Raw genomic sequence first — 19076 nt, forward strand, 5'->3', positions numbered from 1 at the left:
GTGCACTACTTTCGACCAGGGCCCATAGGGAATAAGGTGCCATCAGGGACACAGAACAACGATATTTGGAGGAAGCTTCTTTGTTGTTGTTGTTGTTGGAAGGGAAATCCTTCACTTTGACAAAGAGGACCAAAAGTCAAGGGTCGCGACCTTTACGTGACCTTCAGGATCCATAACACTGACCAGGAGGTGTTTAATGCTCAACCCTTCACACTCGACAAGCAGCCTCCTCTGAGTAGGACGAAGTTACGCCCCGAAGATCAGTTTTGTGTTTGTCCTCTCCCAACAGTGAAGGGGTGAGGGTTTGAGGGAACTGATCCTAGATCTCCCTTTAAAGGGACACTCTGACTGAGCTGGTCTTTCTCACAACACTACAGAACCACAGAGGACAGCCTACATTACTAAAATATAAAAATAAAATATAAACTAAACATTTATCGAAACGATTTCATGGGCGTTTCACCAACCGTAGAGGTGCTTTGGAGAGAGGTCAACTTCCAACTCACTTAGATACACTAAAACTACGTGTATATTTGACAGAATACAATCAACAACATTTGTGTGGTTGCTATGGCGAGGCAGTGAACTAAACATGGGGTTAGTTAAGACTAGTAGAAGGTTTTTGGCTGATTTGATGACAGAATTCTCCTGTTCTCGTCACCTTGACGATGAGAGAAGCCTGGGGTCAAACCTACCTCTTTCTCCTCCCAACACTCACCATTGGGGGAAAGGGGGGGGGGGACACTGGTAATAGTGTCATTGTTCAAGCCACCACCACAACCTCCTGTTTGAAACGTCTCCATCTCGTCAGGGTTGGAGGAATGCATCTCTCTCCACAGTCAAACATGGAACCGACAAAACAGAGCTCTGATTCATCAACAGCTCGTTGTATGTAGGTCTACTGGACCGAAGCAGCAGAGGAGACAACAGAGATAGTATGAATTACGTTGAAGGTAAAGTTAACTGTCAAAATAACATTTCATTTCAGACCAATTTGGGAAGAACTTAGAATTTGTAAAAAAAAGCAATAAAACACAAAAATAAAAGAAAAAGGACCAAAAAAAAAATCCTGTCCTCGGGATCCAAGATGGCCGACAAACGGCTGTTAGTTTCTATTTCAAATGAAGTCACTTGTGGTGCTTAAATACATTCAATGCCGAGCTAATCCTGTTGCTATGCGTCTTTTCGATCCATTTATATAGAATTGCTAATAACACGGACAGAGGATGACGTTATGTTGTTGCCACTACTCCCTTCACTGCCTGACTAACTGACTGGCTGACTGGCTGACAATGATCTACTTCTCCTTTCAGCCGTCGGGGAGCGGTGTGTGTGTGTGTGTGTGTGTGTGGTGTGTGTGTGTGTGCTGTGTGTGTGGCATGTGTGCAACAGCTACCAGTGAACAGGAAATGAAGAGAAGCTCGGCTGCTCGGCTCAGAGAGAGAGAGAGTAGGCCGGTTGCTTAGCAACAGGACCGTGGGGCGACCGCACAGCGCCTGCGCTAAATACCGCCACAAAAGAAGAACGCAATCTGTTTTGTTTTGATGTTTTCACAGTACACACAGCCAGACGAACAAACCAACGAACGCAGACAAAAAACAAGTCTCTAGAGAGGAGAGATGGGAGGGAGGGAGAGAGGGAGGGAGGGAGAGAGGGGAGGGAGAGTGGTAGAGAGGGAGGGAGGGAGAGAGGGAGGGGAGGGAGGGAGGGAGAGGGGGAGGGAGGGAGGAGGGAGGGAGGGAGGGAGGGAGGGAGGGAGGGAGAGAGGGAGAGAGGGAGAGTGGTAGAGAGGGAGGGAGAGAGAGAGAGGAGAGAGGGAGAGGGAGGGAGGGGGGAGAGAGAGAGAGGGGGGGGGGAGGGAGGGAGGGAGGGAGAGAGAGAGAGAGAGAGAGAGAGAGAGGGAGGGAGGGAGGAGAGAGAGAGAGGGGAGGGAGGGAGAGAGAGAGAGAGAGAGAGAGAGAGAGAGGGAGGGAGGGAGGGAGAGAGAGGGGAGGGAGGGAGGGAGAGAAAGGGGAGAGAGAGAGGGAGAGAGGGGAGGGAGGGAGAGAGTGATCTCAACCACTTCTCAGACAGACAGAGGTGACAGCTCTCTACTGAGCTCTGATGGCTGTTACAGAAGTGGGTTGTGTGTGTGTGTTTATCTCCTTGTCTGCCTGTCTGTCTGCTTGTCTGTCTGTCTCTCAAAGGGATGTGTAGAAATGCTACGATCACATGCCACACGCCATCACACACAGCATGAATATAAGGAGATGTGAAACCTGTCAGGCACAATCCAATAACCCAGGTATTCAAGAAGAACTAATACCGGAAAAATGAATAGAGATGTTCTACCCCTATATTGAAAAACAAATATTAAAAAGACTCTCCCCTGTTTGAGAGCTTGTAGTCAGTCTCCTGTCTTGTAGTCAGTCTCATGTCTCTCCTGTCTTGTAGTCAGTGTCCTGTCTCTCCTGTCTTGTAGTCAGTCTCCCATCTCTCCTGTCTTGTAGTCAGTCTCCCATCTCTCCTGTCTTGTAGTCAGTCTCATGTCTCTCCTGTCTTGTAGTCAGTCTACTGTCTTGTAGTCAGTCTCCTGTCTCTCCTGTCTTGTAGTCAGTCTCCTGTCTCTCCTGTCTTGTAGTCAGTGTCCTGTCTCTCCTGTCTTGTAGTCAGTCTCCTGTCTTGTAGTCAGTCTACTGTCTTGTAGTCAGTGTCCTGTCTCTCCTGTCTTGTAGTCAGTGTCCTGTCTCTCCTGTCTTGTAGTCAGTCTCATGTCTCTCCTGTCTTGTAGTCAGTGTCCTGTCTCTCCTGTCTTGTAGTCAGTGTCCTGTCTCTCCTGTCTTGTAGTCAGTGCCCTGTCTCTCCTGTCTTGTAGTCAGTGCCCTGTCTCTCCTGTCTTGTAGTCAGTCTCCTGTCTCTCCTGTCTTGTAGTCAGTGCCCTGTCTCTCCTGTCTTGTAGTCAGTGCCCTGTCTCTCCTGTCTTGTAGTCAGTCTCCTGTCTCTCCTGTCTTGTAGTCAGTCTCCTGTCTCTCCTGTCTTGTAGTCAGTCTCATGTCTCTCCTGTCTTGTAGTCAGTCTCCTGTCTCTCCTGTCTTGTAGTCAGTGTCCTGTCTCTCCTGTCTTGTAGTCAGTCTCATGTCTCTCCTGTCTTGTAGTCAGTCTCATGTCTCTCCTGTCTTGTAGTCAGTCTCCTGTCTTGTAGTCAGTGTCCTGTCTTGTAGTCAGTCTCCTGTCTCTCCTGTCTTGTAGTCAGTCTCCTGTCTCTCCTGTCTTGTAGTCAGTCTCATGTCTCTCCTGTCTTGTAGTCAGTGTCCTGTCTCTCCTGTCTTGTAGTCAGTCTCATGTCTCTCCTGTCTTGTAGTCAGTGTCCTGTCTCTCCTGTCTTGTAGTCAGTCTCCTGTCTCTCCTGTCTTGTAGTCAGTCTCATGTCTCTCCTGTCTTGTAGTCAGTCTCCTGTCTCTCCTGTCTTGTAGTCAGTCTCATGTCTCTCCTGTCTTGTAGTCAGTGTCCTGTCTCTCCTGTCTTGTAGTCAGTCTCCTGTCTCTCCTGTCTTGTAGTCAGTGTCATGTCTCTCCTGTCTTGTAGTCAGTCTCCTGTCTCTCCTGTCTTGTAGTCAGTCTCCTGTCTCTCCTGTCTTGTAGTCAGTCTCATGTCTCTCCTGTCTTGTAGTCAGTGTCCTGTCTCTCCTGTCTTGTAGTCAGTGTCATGTCTCTCCTGTCTTGTAGTCAGTCTCCTGTCTTGTAGTCAGTGCCCTGTCTCTCATGTCTTGTAGTCAGTGTCCTGTCTCTCCTGTCTTGTAGTCAGTCTCCTGTCTTGTAGTCAGTGTCCTGTCTTGTAGTCAGTGTCCTGTCTCTCCTGTCTTGTAGTCAGTCTCCTGTCTCTCCTGTCTTGTAGTCAGTCTCCTGTCTTGTAGTCAGTCTCATGTCTCTCCTGTCTTGTAGTCAGTGTCCTGTCTCTCCTGTCTTGTAGTCAGTGTCCTGTCTCTCCTGTCTTGTACTCAGTCTCATGTCTCTCCTGTCTTGTAGTCAGTGTGCTGTCTCTCCTGTCTTGTAGTCAGTGTCATGTCTCTCCTGTCTTGTAGTCAGTGTCCTGCCTCTCCTGTCTTGTAGTCAGTGTCCTGCCTCTCCTGTCTTGTAGTCAGTCTCATGTCTCTCCTGTCTTGTAGTCAGTCTCCCATCTCTCCTGTCTTGTAGTCAGTCTCATGTCTCTCCTGTCTTGTAGTCAGTGTCATGTCTCTCCTGTCTTGTAGTCAGTGTCCTGTCTCTCCTGTCTTGTAGTCAGTCTCCTGTCTCTCCTGTCTTGTAGTCAGTCTCCTGTCTCTCCTGTCTTGTAGTCAGTGTCATGTCTCTCCTGTCTTGTAGTCAGTGTCATGTCTCTCCTGTCTTGTAGTCAGTGTCCTGTCTCTCCTGTCTTGTAGTCAGTCTCCTGTCTCTCCTGTCTTGTAGTCAGTCTCCTGTCTCTCCTGTCTTGTAGTCAGTCTCCCATCTCTCCTGTCTTCCCTTCCCTTTCTTGAATGATATTTCACAACCACCAGACCGCGTTTACCATTAGAGGCCTTTTAAATACTGTGACAGTAACACACACACACACACACACACACACACACACACACACACATAAATACACGACACAGAACTCTTCCTGTCCGTTCCTGCTTTACTAAACAAAATATGACGACTGTCTGTCTGTCTGTCCAGTTCTCTCGTCTCAATAAAGTTTTCCCCACGCAGTTTGTCTTTAGTCCCTCCAGTAAAAACTCCCCACTACATTTCCAGCTCTGCTATTGGTTGGGGAAGAACTCTTCCATCCAACCGTCACTTGAGTCCAAGTCCGCCCCTGTCCCGTCGGCCAATCCGAACCCTCCGCCCGACGGCGCCACCTGCCCGCCAACGTATCCATAAGATGACAGGTCCTGACTAGACGTCCTCTGGTAGCCCTGAGGCTGACCTCCGACCCCTACCCCTCCTTGTCCCACATACCCTCCTCCACCGCCAGGGCCCACCCCCATCGCCGGCCCCTGTCCAAAGGCCCCCATGTTGGGCACGCCCTGGCCCATCACCCCCTGTCCCGGCATTACCATGGGTCTGGGCTGGTTGGTCCTTGGCTGTCCTGGTCCAGCCATGTGAGGGGCAATCATGGACCCGGCCATGCCGGCCGCAGGGTTCATAGCCCTGGGGTCCATGGGCTGGCCCTGACCCATAGCCTGGGGGTGGCCCTGTGGGTGCCCAGGGAAGTGCTGCTTGGCCAGGCGTGGGTGTGGAGGCTGTTGTCCGGGTCCAGGCTGCATGGAGCCGTAGCCCCCCTGGGCCGAGCCAAAGCCCACCATATCGCCTGTAGTCCTGCCTGGTCCCCCTACCCCTCCTGGCCCTCCCATCCCCTGGAGGGACTGCCCCTGCTGGGGTGGCCACCCTCCCATCCCTCCATGTGGTCCTCCTCCTCCCGGGCCTCCTCCAATTCCCAGCATGCCCTGCAACCTCTGGGCCTGGGCTTTGGGCGGCCCCTTGAGGGGCTGCTGGGACATGGAGTTCATCATCATCCCCTGTGGTCCTCCGTATCCTCCTCCTCCTCCTCCCGCCTGCCTCTGGACCTGCGTCGCTGGGTTGTGTCCGGGTGGAAGACCCATGGAGGCCTGGACGCTTTGGTTCTGGTGCTGCATCATTTGGCTCATGGAGGGGTTGAGGCTGTAGAGGGACTGCTGGCCGGCTCCCTGCCCGCCGTAGGGGAGGCCCATGTCGGGTTGGGGACCCACCGAGCCCCCTGGGATGCCCTGGTTCATCTGGACCATCTGCTGGTTCTGTTGTTGTTGTTGTTGTTGTTGTTGTTGGAGGAGGCGGGTGGCGCGGATGTTCTGGAGGGCCTGGCTCCTCACCGCCATCTCCTGGGGTGATCCTGGTGGGACAGAAAGGAAAGAGGAGAGGTTAGAGGGAGGAGAGAGAGGGGACAGGAGGAGAGAGAGAGGACAGGAGGGGAGGAGAGAGAGGGGACAGGAGGAGAGGGAGAGGACAGGAGGGGAGGAGAGAGAAGGGACAGGAGGAGAGAGAGAGGACAGGAGGGGAGGAGAGAGAGGGGACAGGAGGGGAGGATAGAGAGAGGACGGGAGGGGGGGAGAGAGAGGGGACAGGAGGGGAGGAGAGAGGGGACAGGAGGGGAGGAGAGAGAGAGGACGGGAGGAGCGAGAGAGGACAGGAGGAGAGAGAGGACAGGAGGGGAGGAGAGAGAGGACAGGAGGGGTGGAGAGAGAGGGGACAGGAGGGGAGGAGAGAGAGAGGACAGGAGGGGAGGAGAGAGAGGGGACAGGAGGGGAGGAGAGAGGGGACAGGAGGGGAGGAGAGAGAGGACAGGGAGGAGAGAGAGGACAGGAGGGGAGGAGAGAGAGGGGACAGGAGGGGAGGGAGAGAGAGAGGACAGGAGGGGAGGAGAGAGAGGACAGGAGGGGAGGAGAGAGAGGACAGGAGGGGAGGAGAGAGAGAGGACAGGAGGGGGTGGAGAGAGAGGGGACAGGAGGGGAGAGAGAGAGGACAGGAGGGGTGGAGAGAGAGGGGACAGGAGGGGAGGAGAGAGAGAGGACAGGAGGGGAGGAGAGAGAGGGGACAGGAGGGGAGGAGAGAGAGGGCAGGAAGGGAGGAGAGAGAGGACAGGAGGGGAGGAGAGAGAGGGGACAGGAGGGGAGGAGAGAGAGAGGACAGGAGGGGAGGAGAGAGAGGGGACAGGAGGAGAGAGAGGACAGGAGGGGAGGAGAGAGAGGACAGGAGGGGAGGAGCGAGAGAGGACAGGAGGGGAGGAGAGAGAGGACAGGAGGGGAGGAGAAAGAGAAGACAGGAGGGGAGGAGAGAGAGGACAGGAGGGGAGGAGAGAGAGGGGACAGGAGGAGAGAGAGGACAGGAGGGGAGGAGAGAGAGAGGACAGGAGGGGAGGAGAGAGGGGACAGGAGGGGAGGAGAGAGAGGACAGGAGGGGAGGAGGGAGGACAGGAGGGGAGAGAGAGGTGTGTTAAAGACCAAGAGAGTGGTCACTGAGGTTTCTGTGATCAATTTGTCCTTTTATTCATAGTTTGATTACTTCTCATAAGGTCACCAATATTCCCCATGAAGTACATGATGTTGTTATCCAGAATGGAAGGAAAAGCAGAGAGAACTAGACACAGACGACTAGACTCTCTCTCTCTCTCTACCTCTCTCTCTCTCTCCCTCTCTCTCTCTACCTCTATCTCTCTCTCTCTCTCTCTCTCCCTCTCTCTCTCTACCTCTCTATCTCCCTCTCTCTCTCTCTCTCTCTCTCTCTCTATCTCTCTCTCTCTCTACCTCTCTATCTCTCTCTCTCTCAGGGAGGAGCAGATCTGTCTCTCTCTCGCTCCTCTCTCTCTCTCTCTCTCTCTCCCTCTCTCTCTCAGGGAGGAGCAGATCTGTCTCTCTCTCTCCGACAGTGTCGCCAGAACTCTGGGGGATCCGGGACCGGTTGCCAAGGTAACAGGCAGAGACAGAATATTTTTTCAGGAGGAAATTACCAAAGAGGAGTAGCGGAACGATATGGAACGCCTACGACGGACCGGGAGGGGGGGGAGAGAGTGAAAACGCAGAGAAGAATCTGATTGGTCAGAGATGATATCATCTTCAACAGTGTGTGTGACAAGTTTATGAGTAAGTGTGTGCGTGTTTGTGCATGCACATGTGTGTGTGTTTCCATGCATGTGGGTATGTCAGGGTTTAGGTGTGTGTGTTGCACCCTTGATACTGGTTGACCTGTGGGTGGGGGGGGGGGGGGTATATAATATATTACCTTGATACTGGTTGACCTGTGGGTGGGGGGGGGTATATAATATATTACCTTGATACTGGTTGACCTGGGGGTAGGGGGGGGTATATAATATATTACCTTGATACTGGTTGACCTGGGGGTAGGGGGGGGTATATAATATATTACCTTGATACTGGTTGACCTGGGGGTAGGGGGGGGGGGGGTATATAATATATTACCTTGATACTGGTTGACCTGGGGGTAGGGGGGGTATATAATATATTACCTTGATACTGGTTGACCTGTGGGTAGGGGGGGGGTATATAATATATTACCTTGATACTGGTTGACCTGGGGGTAGGGGGGGGGGTATATAATATATTACCTTGATACTGGTTGACCTGTGGGTAGGGGGGTATATAATATATTACCTTGATACTGGTTGACCTGTGGGTGGGGGGGGGGGGGGGGGGGGTATATAATATATTACCTTGATACTGGTTGACCTGTGGGTAGGGGGGTATATAATATATTACCTTGATACTGGTTGACCTGGGGGTAGGGGGGGGGGTATATAATATATTACCTTGATACTGGTTGACCTGTGGGTAGGGGGGGGGGGGTATATAATATATTACCTTGATACTGGTTGACCTGTGGGTAGGGGGGGGGGGTATAAAATATATTACCTTGATACTGGTTGACCTGTGGGTAGGGGGGGGGGTATATAATATATTACCTTGATACTGGTTGACCTGGGGGTAGGGGGGGGGGGGTATATAATATATTACCTTGATACTGGTTGACCTGGGGGTAGGGGTTTCTCTGACCCTGGACCATCTGTCTGGGCAGATGCTGCTGCTGCTGCTGGAGCTGCACAAACGACCACAGAAGAAGAACAGACAACCACATCACTTCCTGTTCCCATGACATCCTTTCCCCATGTCCCACTGGAAAGGTCAAATAAAGGCCAACTCAGCCAAAAACTACCGGCGACAGTCACCGGGGACGACCATGATACAGCAGTGCAATAAGACTGACAATCTGACTGAACTTTCATGTGAACAGTTTTCACATCACATGTTGATCTCTGTTTGTTGACAAACCAACTGTACCAACCTGTTATATATAGATAGTCTGGAGTGTGAATAATGTCAGTCAATTTACAATGTTCATTTAGTGGTTAGTAAACAGTATATATACAGTGCCTTGCGAAAGTATTCGGCCCCCTTGAACTTTGCGACCTTTTGCCACATTTCAGGCTTCAAACATAAAGATATAAAACTGTATTTTTTTGTGAAGAATCAACAACAAGTGGGACACAATCATGAAGTGGAACGACATTTATTGGATATTTCAAAAATTGGGCGTGCAAAATTATTCAGCCAAAAAGGTCGCAAAGTTCAAGGGGGCCGAATACTTTCGCAAGGCACTGTATCTATAGTCTATAGTGTTAGTAATCAGTATATATATCTATAGTGTTAGCAATCAGTATATATATCTATAGTGTTAGTAATCAGTATATATATCTATAGTCTATAGTGTTAGTAATCAGTATATATATCTATAGTGTTAGCAATCAGTATATATATCTATAGTGTTAGTAATCAGTATATATATCTATAGTCTATAGTGTTAGTAATCAGTATATATATCTATAGTGTTAGCAATCAGTATATATATCTATAGTGTTAGTAATCAGTATATATATCTATAGTGTTAGTAATCAGTATATATATCTATAGTCTATAGTGTTAGTAATCAGTATATATATCTATAGTGTTAGTAATCAGTATACATATCTATAGTCTATAGTGTTAGTAATCAGTATATATATCTACAGTCTATAGTGTTAGTAACCAGGATATATATCTGTAGTGTTAGTAATCAGTACATATATCTGTAGTGTTAGTAATCAGTATATATACCTATAGTCTATAGTATTAGTAATCAGTATATATATCTATAGTCTACAGTGTTAGTAATCAGTATATATATCTATAGTCTATAGTGTTAGTAATCAGTATATATATCTATAGTCTATAGTGTTAGTAATCAGTATATATATCTAGTGTTAGTAATCAGTATATGTATCTATAGTCTATAGTGTTAGTAATCAGTATATATATCTATAGTCTATAGTGTTAGTAATCAGTATATATATCTATAGTCTATAGTGTTAGTAATCAGTACATATATCTGTAGTGTTAGTAATCAGCATATATATCTATAGTGTTAGTAATCAGTATATATATCTATAGTCTATAGTGTTAGTAATCAGTATATATATCTATAGTCTTTAGTGTTAGTAATCAGTATATATATCTATAGTCTATAGTGTTAGTAATCAGTATATATATATATAGTCTATAGTGTTAGTAATCAGTATATATATCTATAGTCTATAGTGTTAGTAGTCAGTACATATATATATAGTCTATAGTGTTAGTAATCAGTATATATATCTATAGTGTTAGTAATCAGTATATATATCTATAGTCTATAGTGTTAGTAATCAGTATATATATCTATAGTCTATAGTGTTAGTAATCAGTATATATATCTATAGTCTATAGTGTTAGTAATCAGTATATATATATCTGTAGTGTTAGTAATCAGTATATATATCTATAGTCTATAGTGTTAGTAATCAGTATATATATCTATAGTCTATAGTGTTAGTAATCAGTATATATATCTATAGTGTTAGTAATCAGTATATATATCTATAGTCTGTAGTGTTAGTAATCAGTATATATATCTATAGTCTGTAGTGTTAGTAATCAGTATATATACCTATAGTCTATAGTGTTAGTAATCAGTATATATATCTATAGTCTATAGTGTTAGTAATCAGTATATATATCTATAGTGTTAGTAATCAGTATATATATATCTATAGTCTATAGTGTTAGTAATCAGTATATATATCTATAGTGTTAGTAATCAGTTATATATCTATATATATATCTATAGTGTTAGTAATCAGTATATATATCTATAGTCTATAGTGTTAGTAATCAGTATATATATCTATAGTGTTAGTAATCAGTATATATATCTATAGTGTTAGTAATCAGTATATATATCTATAGTGTTAGTAATCAGTATATATATATCTATAGTGTTAGTAATCAGTATATATATCTATAGTGTTAGTAATCAGTATATATATCTATAGTGTTAGTAATCAGTATATATATCTATAGTGTTAGTAATCAGTATATATATCTATAGTCTATAGTGTTAGTAATCAGTATATATACCTATAGTCTATAGTGTTAGTAATCAGTATATATATCTATAGTCTATAGTGTTAGTAATCAGTATATATATCTATAGTGTTAGTAATCAGTATATATATATCTATAGTCTATAGTGTTAGTAATCAGTATATATATCTATAGTGTTAGTAATCAGTATATATATCTATAGTGTTAGTAATCAGTATATATATCTATAGTCTATAGTGTTAGTAATCAGTATATATATCTATAGTCTATAGTGTTAGTAATCAGTATATATATCTATAGTCTATAGTGTTAGTAATCAGTATATATATCTGTAGTGTTAGTAATCAGTATATATATCTATAGTCTATAGTGTTAGTAATCAGTATATATATCTATAGTGTTAGTAATCAGTATATATATCTATAGTGTTAGTAATCAGTATATATATCTATAGTGTTAGTAATCAGTATATATATCTATAGTCTATAGTGTTAGTAATCAGTATATATATCTATAGTCTGTAGTGTTAGTAATCAGTATATATATCTATAGTCTATAGTGTTAGTAATCAGTATATATATCTATAGTCTATAGTGTTAGTAATCAGTATATATATCTATAGTCTATAGTGTTAGTAATCAGTATATATATCTATAGTGTTAGTAATCAGTATATATATCTATAGTCTATAGTGTTAGTAATCAGTATATATATCTATAGTCTATAGTGTTAGTAATCAGTATATATATCTGTAGTGTTAGTAATCAGTATATATATCTATAGTCTATAGTGTTAGTAATCAGTATATATATCTATAGTGTTAGTAATCAGTATATATATCTATAGTGTTAGTAATCAGTATATATATCTATAGTGTTAGTAATCAGTATATATATCTATAGTCTATAGTGTTAGTAATCAGTATATATATCTATAGTCTGTAGTGTTAGTAATCAGTATATATATCTATAGTCTATAGTGTTAGTAATCAGTATATATATCTATAGTCTATAGTGTTAGTAATCAGTATATATATCTATAGTCTATAGTGTTAGTAATCAGTATATATATCTATAGTGTTAGTAATCAGTATATATATCTATAGTCTATAGTGTTAGTAATCAGTATATATATATCTATAGTCTATAGTGTTAGTAATCAGTATATATATCTATAGTCTATAGTGTTAGTAATCAGTATATATATCTATAGTCTATAGTGTTAGTAATCAGTATATATATCTATAGTGTTAGTAATCAGTATATATATCTATAGTCTATAGTGTTAGTAATCAGTATATATATCTATAGTGTTAGTAATCAGTATATATATCTATAGTCTATAGTGTTAGTAATCAGTATATATATCTATAGTGTTAGTAATCAGTATATATATCTATAGTCTATAGTGTTAGTAATCAGTATATATATCTATAGTGTTAGTAATCAGTATATATATCTATAGTCTATAGTGTTAGTAATCAGTATATATATCTATAGTCTATAGTGTTAGTAATCAGTATATATATCTATAGTGTTAGTAATCAGTATATATATCTATAGTCTATAGTGTTAGTAATCAGTATATATATCTATAGTCTGTAGTGTTAGTAATCAGTATATATATCTATAGTCTATAGTGTTAGTAATCAGTATATATATCTATAGTCTATAGTGTTAGTAATCAGTATATATATCTATAGTGTTAGTAATCAGTATATATATCTATAGTGTTAGTAACCAGTATATATATCTATAGTGTTAGTAATCAGTATATATATCTATAGTCTGTAGTGTTAGTAATCAGTATATATATCTATAGTCTATAGTGTTAGTAATCAGTATATATATCTATAGTCTATAGTGTTAGTAGTCAGTTTATATATCTATAGCCTATAGTGTTAGTAATCAGTATATATATCTATTGTCTATAGTGTTAGTAATCAGTATATATATCTATAGTCTGTAGTGTTAGTAACCAGTATATATATCTATAGTGTTAGTAACCAGTAAATATATCTATAGTGTTAGTAATCAGTATATATATCTATAGTCTATAGTGTTAGTAATCAGTATATATATCTATAGTCTGTAGTGTTAGTAATCAGTATATATATCTATAGTCTATAGTGTTAGTAATCAGTATATATATCTATAGTCTGTAGTGTTAGTAAACAGTATATATATATCTATAGTGTTAGTAACCAGTATATATATCTATAGTGTTAGTAACCAGTATATATATCTATAGTGTTAGTAATCAGTATATATATCTATAGTCTGTAGTGTTAGTAACCAGTATATATATCTATAGTGTTAGTAATCAGTATATGTATCTATAGTGTTAGTAACCAGTATATATATCTATAGTGTTAGTAATCAGTATATATATCTATAGTGTTAGTAATCAGTATATATATCTATAGTCTGTAGTGTTAGTAATCAGTATATATATCTATAGTCTATAGTGTTAGTAATCAGTATATATATCTATAGTCTATAGTGTTAGTAATCAGTATATATATCTATAGTCTATAGTGTTAGTAATCAGTATATATATCTATAGTCTGTAGTGTTAGTAATCAGTATATATATCTATAGTCTATAGTGTTAGTAATCAGTATATATATCTATAGTCTATAGTGTCAGTAATCAGTATATATATCTATAGTGTTAGTAACCAGTATATATATCTATAGTGTTAGTAACCAGTATATATATCTATAGTGTTAGTAATCAGTATATATATCTATAGTGTTAGTAACCAGTATATATATCTATAGTGTTAGTAACCAGTATATATATATCTGTAGTGTTAGTAATCAGTATATATATATCTGTAGTGTTAGTAATCAGTATATATATATCTATAGTGTTAGTAATCAGTATATATATATCTGTAGTGTTAGTAACCAGTATATATATATCTATAGTGTTAGTAATCAGTATATATATCTATAGTGTTAGTAACCAGTATATATATCTATAGTGTTAGTAACCAGTATATATATCTATAGTGTTAGTAACCAGTATATATATCTATAGTGTTAGTAATCAGTATATATATCTATAGTGTTAGTAATCAGTATATATATCTATAGTGTTAGTAATCAGTATATATATCTATAGTCTGTAGTGTTAGTAATCAGTATATATATCTATAGTCTATAGTGTTAGTAATCAGTATATATATCTATAGTGTTAGTAATCAGTATATATATCTATAGTCTATAGTGTTAGTAATCAGTATATATATCTATAGTCTATAGTGTTAGTAATCAGTATATATATCTATAGTCTATAGTGTTAGTAATCAGTATATATATCTATAGTGTTAGTAATCAGTATATATATCTATAGTGTTAGTAATCAGTATATATATCTATAGTCTATAGTGTTAGTAATCAGTATATATATCTATAGTCTATAGTGTTAGTAATCAGTATATATATCTATAGTCTATAGTGTTAGTAATCAGTATATATATCTATAGTGTTAGTAATCAGTATATATATCTATAGTCTATAGTGTTAGTAATCAGTATATATATCTATAGTCTGTAGTGTTAGTAATCAGTATGTATATCTATAGTGTTAGTAATCAGTATATATATCTATAGTCTATAGTGTTAGTAATCAGTATATATATCTATAGTCTATAGTGTTAGTAATCAGTATATATATCTATAGTCTATAGTGTTAGTAACCAGTATATATATCTATAGTGTTAGTAATCAGTATATATATCTATAGTGTTAGTAATCAGTATATATATCTATAGTGTTAGTAATCAGTATATATATCTATAGTGTTAGTAACCAGTATATATATCTATAGTCTGTAGTGTTAGTAATCAGTATATATATCTATAGTGTTAGTAACCAGTATATATATCTATAGTCTGTAGTGTTAGTAATCAGTATATATATCTATAGTGTTAGTAACCAGTATATATATCAATAGTCTATAGTGTTAGTAATCAGTATATATATCTGTAGTGTTAGTAACCAGTATATATATCTATAGTCTGTAGTGTTAGTAATCAGTATATATATCTATAGTGTTAGTAACCAGTATATATATCTATAGTGTTAGTAATCAGTATATATATCTATAGTGTTAGTAATCAGTATATATATCTATAGTCTATAGTGTCAGTAATCAGTATATATATCTATAGTGTTAGTAATCAGTATATATATCTATAGTCTATAGTGTTAGTAATCAGTATATATATCTATAGTCTATAGTGTTAGTAATCAGTATATATATCTATAGTCTATAGTGTTAGTAATCAGTATATATATCTATAGTCTATAGTGTTAGTAACCAGTATATATATCTATAGTCTATAGTGTTAGTAATCAGTACATATATCTATAGTGTTAGTAATCAGTATATCTATAGTCTGTAGTGTTAGTAATCAGTATATATATCTATAGTCTATAGTGTTAGTAATCAGTATATATATCTATAGTGTTAGTAATCAGTATATATACAGCAGGTACAGAGACAGAACATCAGGAGACAGGAATGTTCCTGGACTGCAGTATGCTTGTTGTGCCAATTACAATCTGCTTGCTGTGTGTGTGTGTGTGTGTGTGTGTGTGTGTGTGTTTTGACGTAGGGAGTTCAGAACAGTTTAACACCAGGTTAACCACAGAGGGAAAAATCAAAGTAGAAGACAAAATTATCACAGCAGGTGTTTTGTACACACACACACACACACACACACACACACACACACACACACACACACACACACACACACACACTCTGAGGACATCAAAGGAATCCTAAAGCATCGGGAGGGGGTTAGTGTAGAGGGGGATGTTAGTAAACGCCAGAGCAGATTATAAGTGTGTGTGTCTGACGGTGTGTGTGTGTGACTGTGTGTGTGTGTGTGTGACTGTGTGTAACGGTGTGTCTGTGATGGTGTTTGTGTGTGTGATGGTGTGTGTGTGACTGTGTGTGTGTGACTGTGTGTGTGTGTGTGACAGTGTGTGTGTGACTGTGTGTGTGTGTGACTGTGTGTGTGACTGTGTGTGTGTGTGTGTGTGTGACTGTGTGTGTGACTGTGTGTGTGTGTGTGTGTGTGACTGTGTGTGTGTGTGTGTGTGTGTGTGTGTGTGTGTGTGTGTGTGTGTGTGTGTGTGTGTGTGTGTGTGTGTGTGTGACTGTGTGTGTGTGTGTGTGTGTGTGTGTGTGAGACTGTGGGTGTGTGACTGTGTGTGTGTGTGTGTGTGTGTGTGACTGTGTGACTGTGTGTGTGTGTGTGACTGTGTGTGTGACTGTGTGTGTGTGTGTGTGTGTGTGTGTGTGTGTGTGTGACTGTGTGTGTGTGTGTGTGTGAGACTGTGGGTGTGTGACTGTGTGTGTGTGTGTGTGTGTGACTGTGTGACTGTGTGTGTGTGTGTGTGACTGTGTGTGTGACTGTGTGTGTGACTGTGTGTGTGTGTGTGACTGTGTGTGTGTGTGACTGTGTGTGTGTGTGTGTGTGTGTGTGTGTGTGTGTGTGTGTGTGTGTGTGTGTGTGTGTGTGTGTGTGTGTGTGACTGTGTGTGTGACTGTGTGTGTGTGTGACTGTGGGTGTGTGTGACTGTGGGTGTGTGTGACTGTGTGTGTGACGGTGTGTGTGTGTGTGTGACTGTGTGTGTGTGACTGTGTGTGTGACTGTGTGTGTGTGTGACTGTGGGTGTGTGTGACTGTGTGTGTGACGGTGTGTGTGTGTGTGTGACTGTGGGTGTGTGTGTGTGTGTGACTGTGTGTGTGTGTGACTGTGTGTGTGACGGTGTGTGTGTGTGTGTGACTGTGGGTGTGTGTGACTGTGTGTGTGACGGTGTGTGTGTGTGTGTGACTGTGGGTGTGTGTGTGTGTGTGACTGTGGGTGTGTGTGTGTGTGTGACTGTGTGTGTGTGTGACTGTGTCTCTGTGATGGTGTCTGGAAATGACAGATGAAGAGGAGACACTTTGGTGTTTAATTTACAACACTGACAAACGGGGGAGAGAGACTGTAATCATGTCCCCACATCCACCTGCTCCTCCTCCCTGATCTGTCCCTCCTCCCTCCTCTCTCTGTCTCTCCTCCCTCCTCTCTCTGTCTCTCCTCCCTCCTCTCTGATCTGTCCCTCCTCTCTGATCTGTCTCTCCTCCCTCCTCTCTCTGTCTCTCCTCCCTCCTCTCTGATCTGTCCCTCCTCCCTCCTCTCTGTTCTGTCTCTCCTCCCTCCTCCCTGATCTGTCCTCCCTCCCTCCTCTCTGTTCTGTCCCTCCTCCCTCCTCCCTGATCTGTCCCTCCTCCCTCCTCTCTGATCTGTCCCTCCTCCCTCCTCTCTGTTCTGTCCTCCCTCCCTCCTCTCTGTTCTGTTCTTCCTCCCTGCTCTCTGTTCTGTCCCTCCTCCCTCCTCTCTGTTCTGTCCCTCCTCCCTCCTCTCTGTTCTGTCCTCCCTCCCTCCTCTCTGTTCTGTCCCTTCCCCTCCTCCCTCCTCTCTGATCTGTCCCTCCTCTCTGATCTGTCTCTCCTCCCTCCTCTCTGTTCTGTCTCTCCACCCTCCTCTCTGTTCTGTCCCTCCTACCTCCTCCCTGATCTGTCACCTCCTCCCTCCTCTCTGATCTGTCTCTCCTCCCTCCTCTCTGTTCTGTCTCTCCTCCCTCCTCCTGTTCTGTCTCTCCTCCCTCCTCTCTGTTCTGTCTCTCCTCCCTCCTCCCTGATCTGTCCCTCCTCCCTCCTCTCTGTTCTGTCCTCCTTCCCTCCTCCCTGGTCTGTCCCTCCTCCCTCCTCTCTGTTCTGTCCCTCCTCCCTCCTCTCTGTTCTGTCCCTCCTCCCTCCTCTCTGTTCTGTCCCTCCTCCCTCCTCTCTGTTCTATCCTCCCTCCCTCCTCTCTGTTCTGTCCTCCTTCCCTCCTCTCTGTTCTGTCCTCCTTCCCTCCTCTCTGTTCTGTCCTCCCTCCCTCCTCTCTGTTCTGTTCTTCCTCCCTGCTCTCTGTTCTGTCCCTCCTCCCTCCTCTCTGTTCTGTCCTCCCTCCCTCCCTCCTCTCTGTTCTGTCCTCCCTCCCTCCTCTCTGTTCTGTCCCTCCTCCCTCCTCTCTGTTCTGTCCCTCCTCCCTCCTCTCTGTTCTGTCCTCCCTCCCTCCTCTCTGTTCTGTCCCTTCCCCTCCTCCCTCCTCTCTGTTCTGTCCCTTCCCCTCCTCCCTCCTCTCTGTTCTGTCCCTCCTCCCTCCTCTCTGTTCTGTCCCTTCCCCTCCCTCCCTCCTCTCTGTTCTGTCCCTTCCCCTCCCTCCCTCCTCTCTGTTCTGTCCTTCCTCCATTCTCTCACCTGTTCAGCCAGCAATAGCTGTTGTTGCTGCTGTCTCTGTTCTCTCAGTAGCTGTTGTTTCTGTTGTTCCATCATGTGGAGCTGAACTCTCTTCTCCTGCTCCATCACCATCATCTGTTTCATAATGGCCGCCTGCTGCTGGTTGCCCAGGTAACCGGGAGGGGCCCCTGCGCCCTGATTGGGCCCCGCGCCCGAGGCCACACCCCCGGCAGGGTGAGGGGGAGGGACGGCACCGGGCTGCCGTGACATTCCCACCACACCTTGTTCCTAAAGAGAGAGAGAGGGAGGGAGATCAGTGATTTTTTATTGGTGGGATAATCAATCAATCAGCTGGTCAAGCAATCAATGAAATCAACGAGTAAACGCTGGTGTGGCGCTTTTCACAGAGAATTCAACTGAAGACAGAAGTAACCAGCTACTTTAAAACCTACAATACAATGACAGATTAATTATCTCAAGAACCCAGTGTAAAGGATTATCCCAGGAACCCAGTGTAAAGGATTATCTCAGGAACCCAGTGTAAAGGATTATCCCAGGAACCCAGTGTAAACGATTATCCCAGGAACCCAGTGTAAAGGATTATCCCAGGAACCCAGTGTAAAGGATTATCTCAGGAACCCAGTGTAAATGATTATCCCAGGAACGCCGTGTAAAGGATTATCCCAGGAACCCAGTGTAAAGGATTATCCCAGGAACGCCGTGTAAAGGATTATCTCAGGAACCCAGTGTAAAGGATTATCCCAGGAACCCAGTGTAAAGGATTATCCCAGGAACCCAGTGTAAAGGATTATCCCAGGAACCCAGTGTAAAGGATTATCC

At 42.6% G+C, this 19076-nt stretch overlaps 1 protein-coding gene across 1 annotated transcript in view; it reads right to left on the bottom strand.

Moving 5' to 3' along the window:
* Nucleotides 1-1917: 1917 nt before the first annotated feature.
* The window catches only part of maml3 (mastermind-like transcriptional coactivator 3), a 252078-nt gene continuing 234919 nt past the window's right edge, over nucleotides 1918-19076 (bottom strand). Inside the window, exons 4-6 of the mRNA XM_064962813.1 lie at nucleotides 18258-18524; nucleotides 8504-8585; nucleotides 1918-5868 (exon numbers count right to left, since the gene is read on the bottom strand). Coding sequence (XP_064818885.1) covers nucleotides 4760-5868; nucleotides 8504-8585; nucleotides 18258-18524 — 1458 coding nt within the window. The 3' untranslated portion in view covers nucleotides 1918-4759. The remainder of the gene's footprint in view (nucleotides 5869-8503; nucleotides 8586-18257; nucleotides 18525-19076) is intronic.

This window comes from Oncorhynchus masou, unplaced genomic scaffold, assembly GCF_036934945.1.
Source record: "Oncorhynchus masou masou isolate Uvic2021 unplaced genomic scaffold, UVic_Omas_1.1 unplaced_scaffold_624, whole genome shotgun sequence".
In the NCBI taxonomy this organism is placed as follows: Eukaryota; Metazoa; Chordata; class Actinopteri; order Salmoniformes; family Salmonidae; genus Oncorhynchus; species Oncorhynchus masou.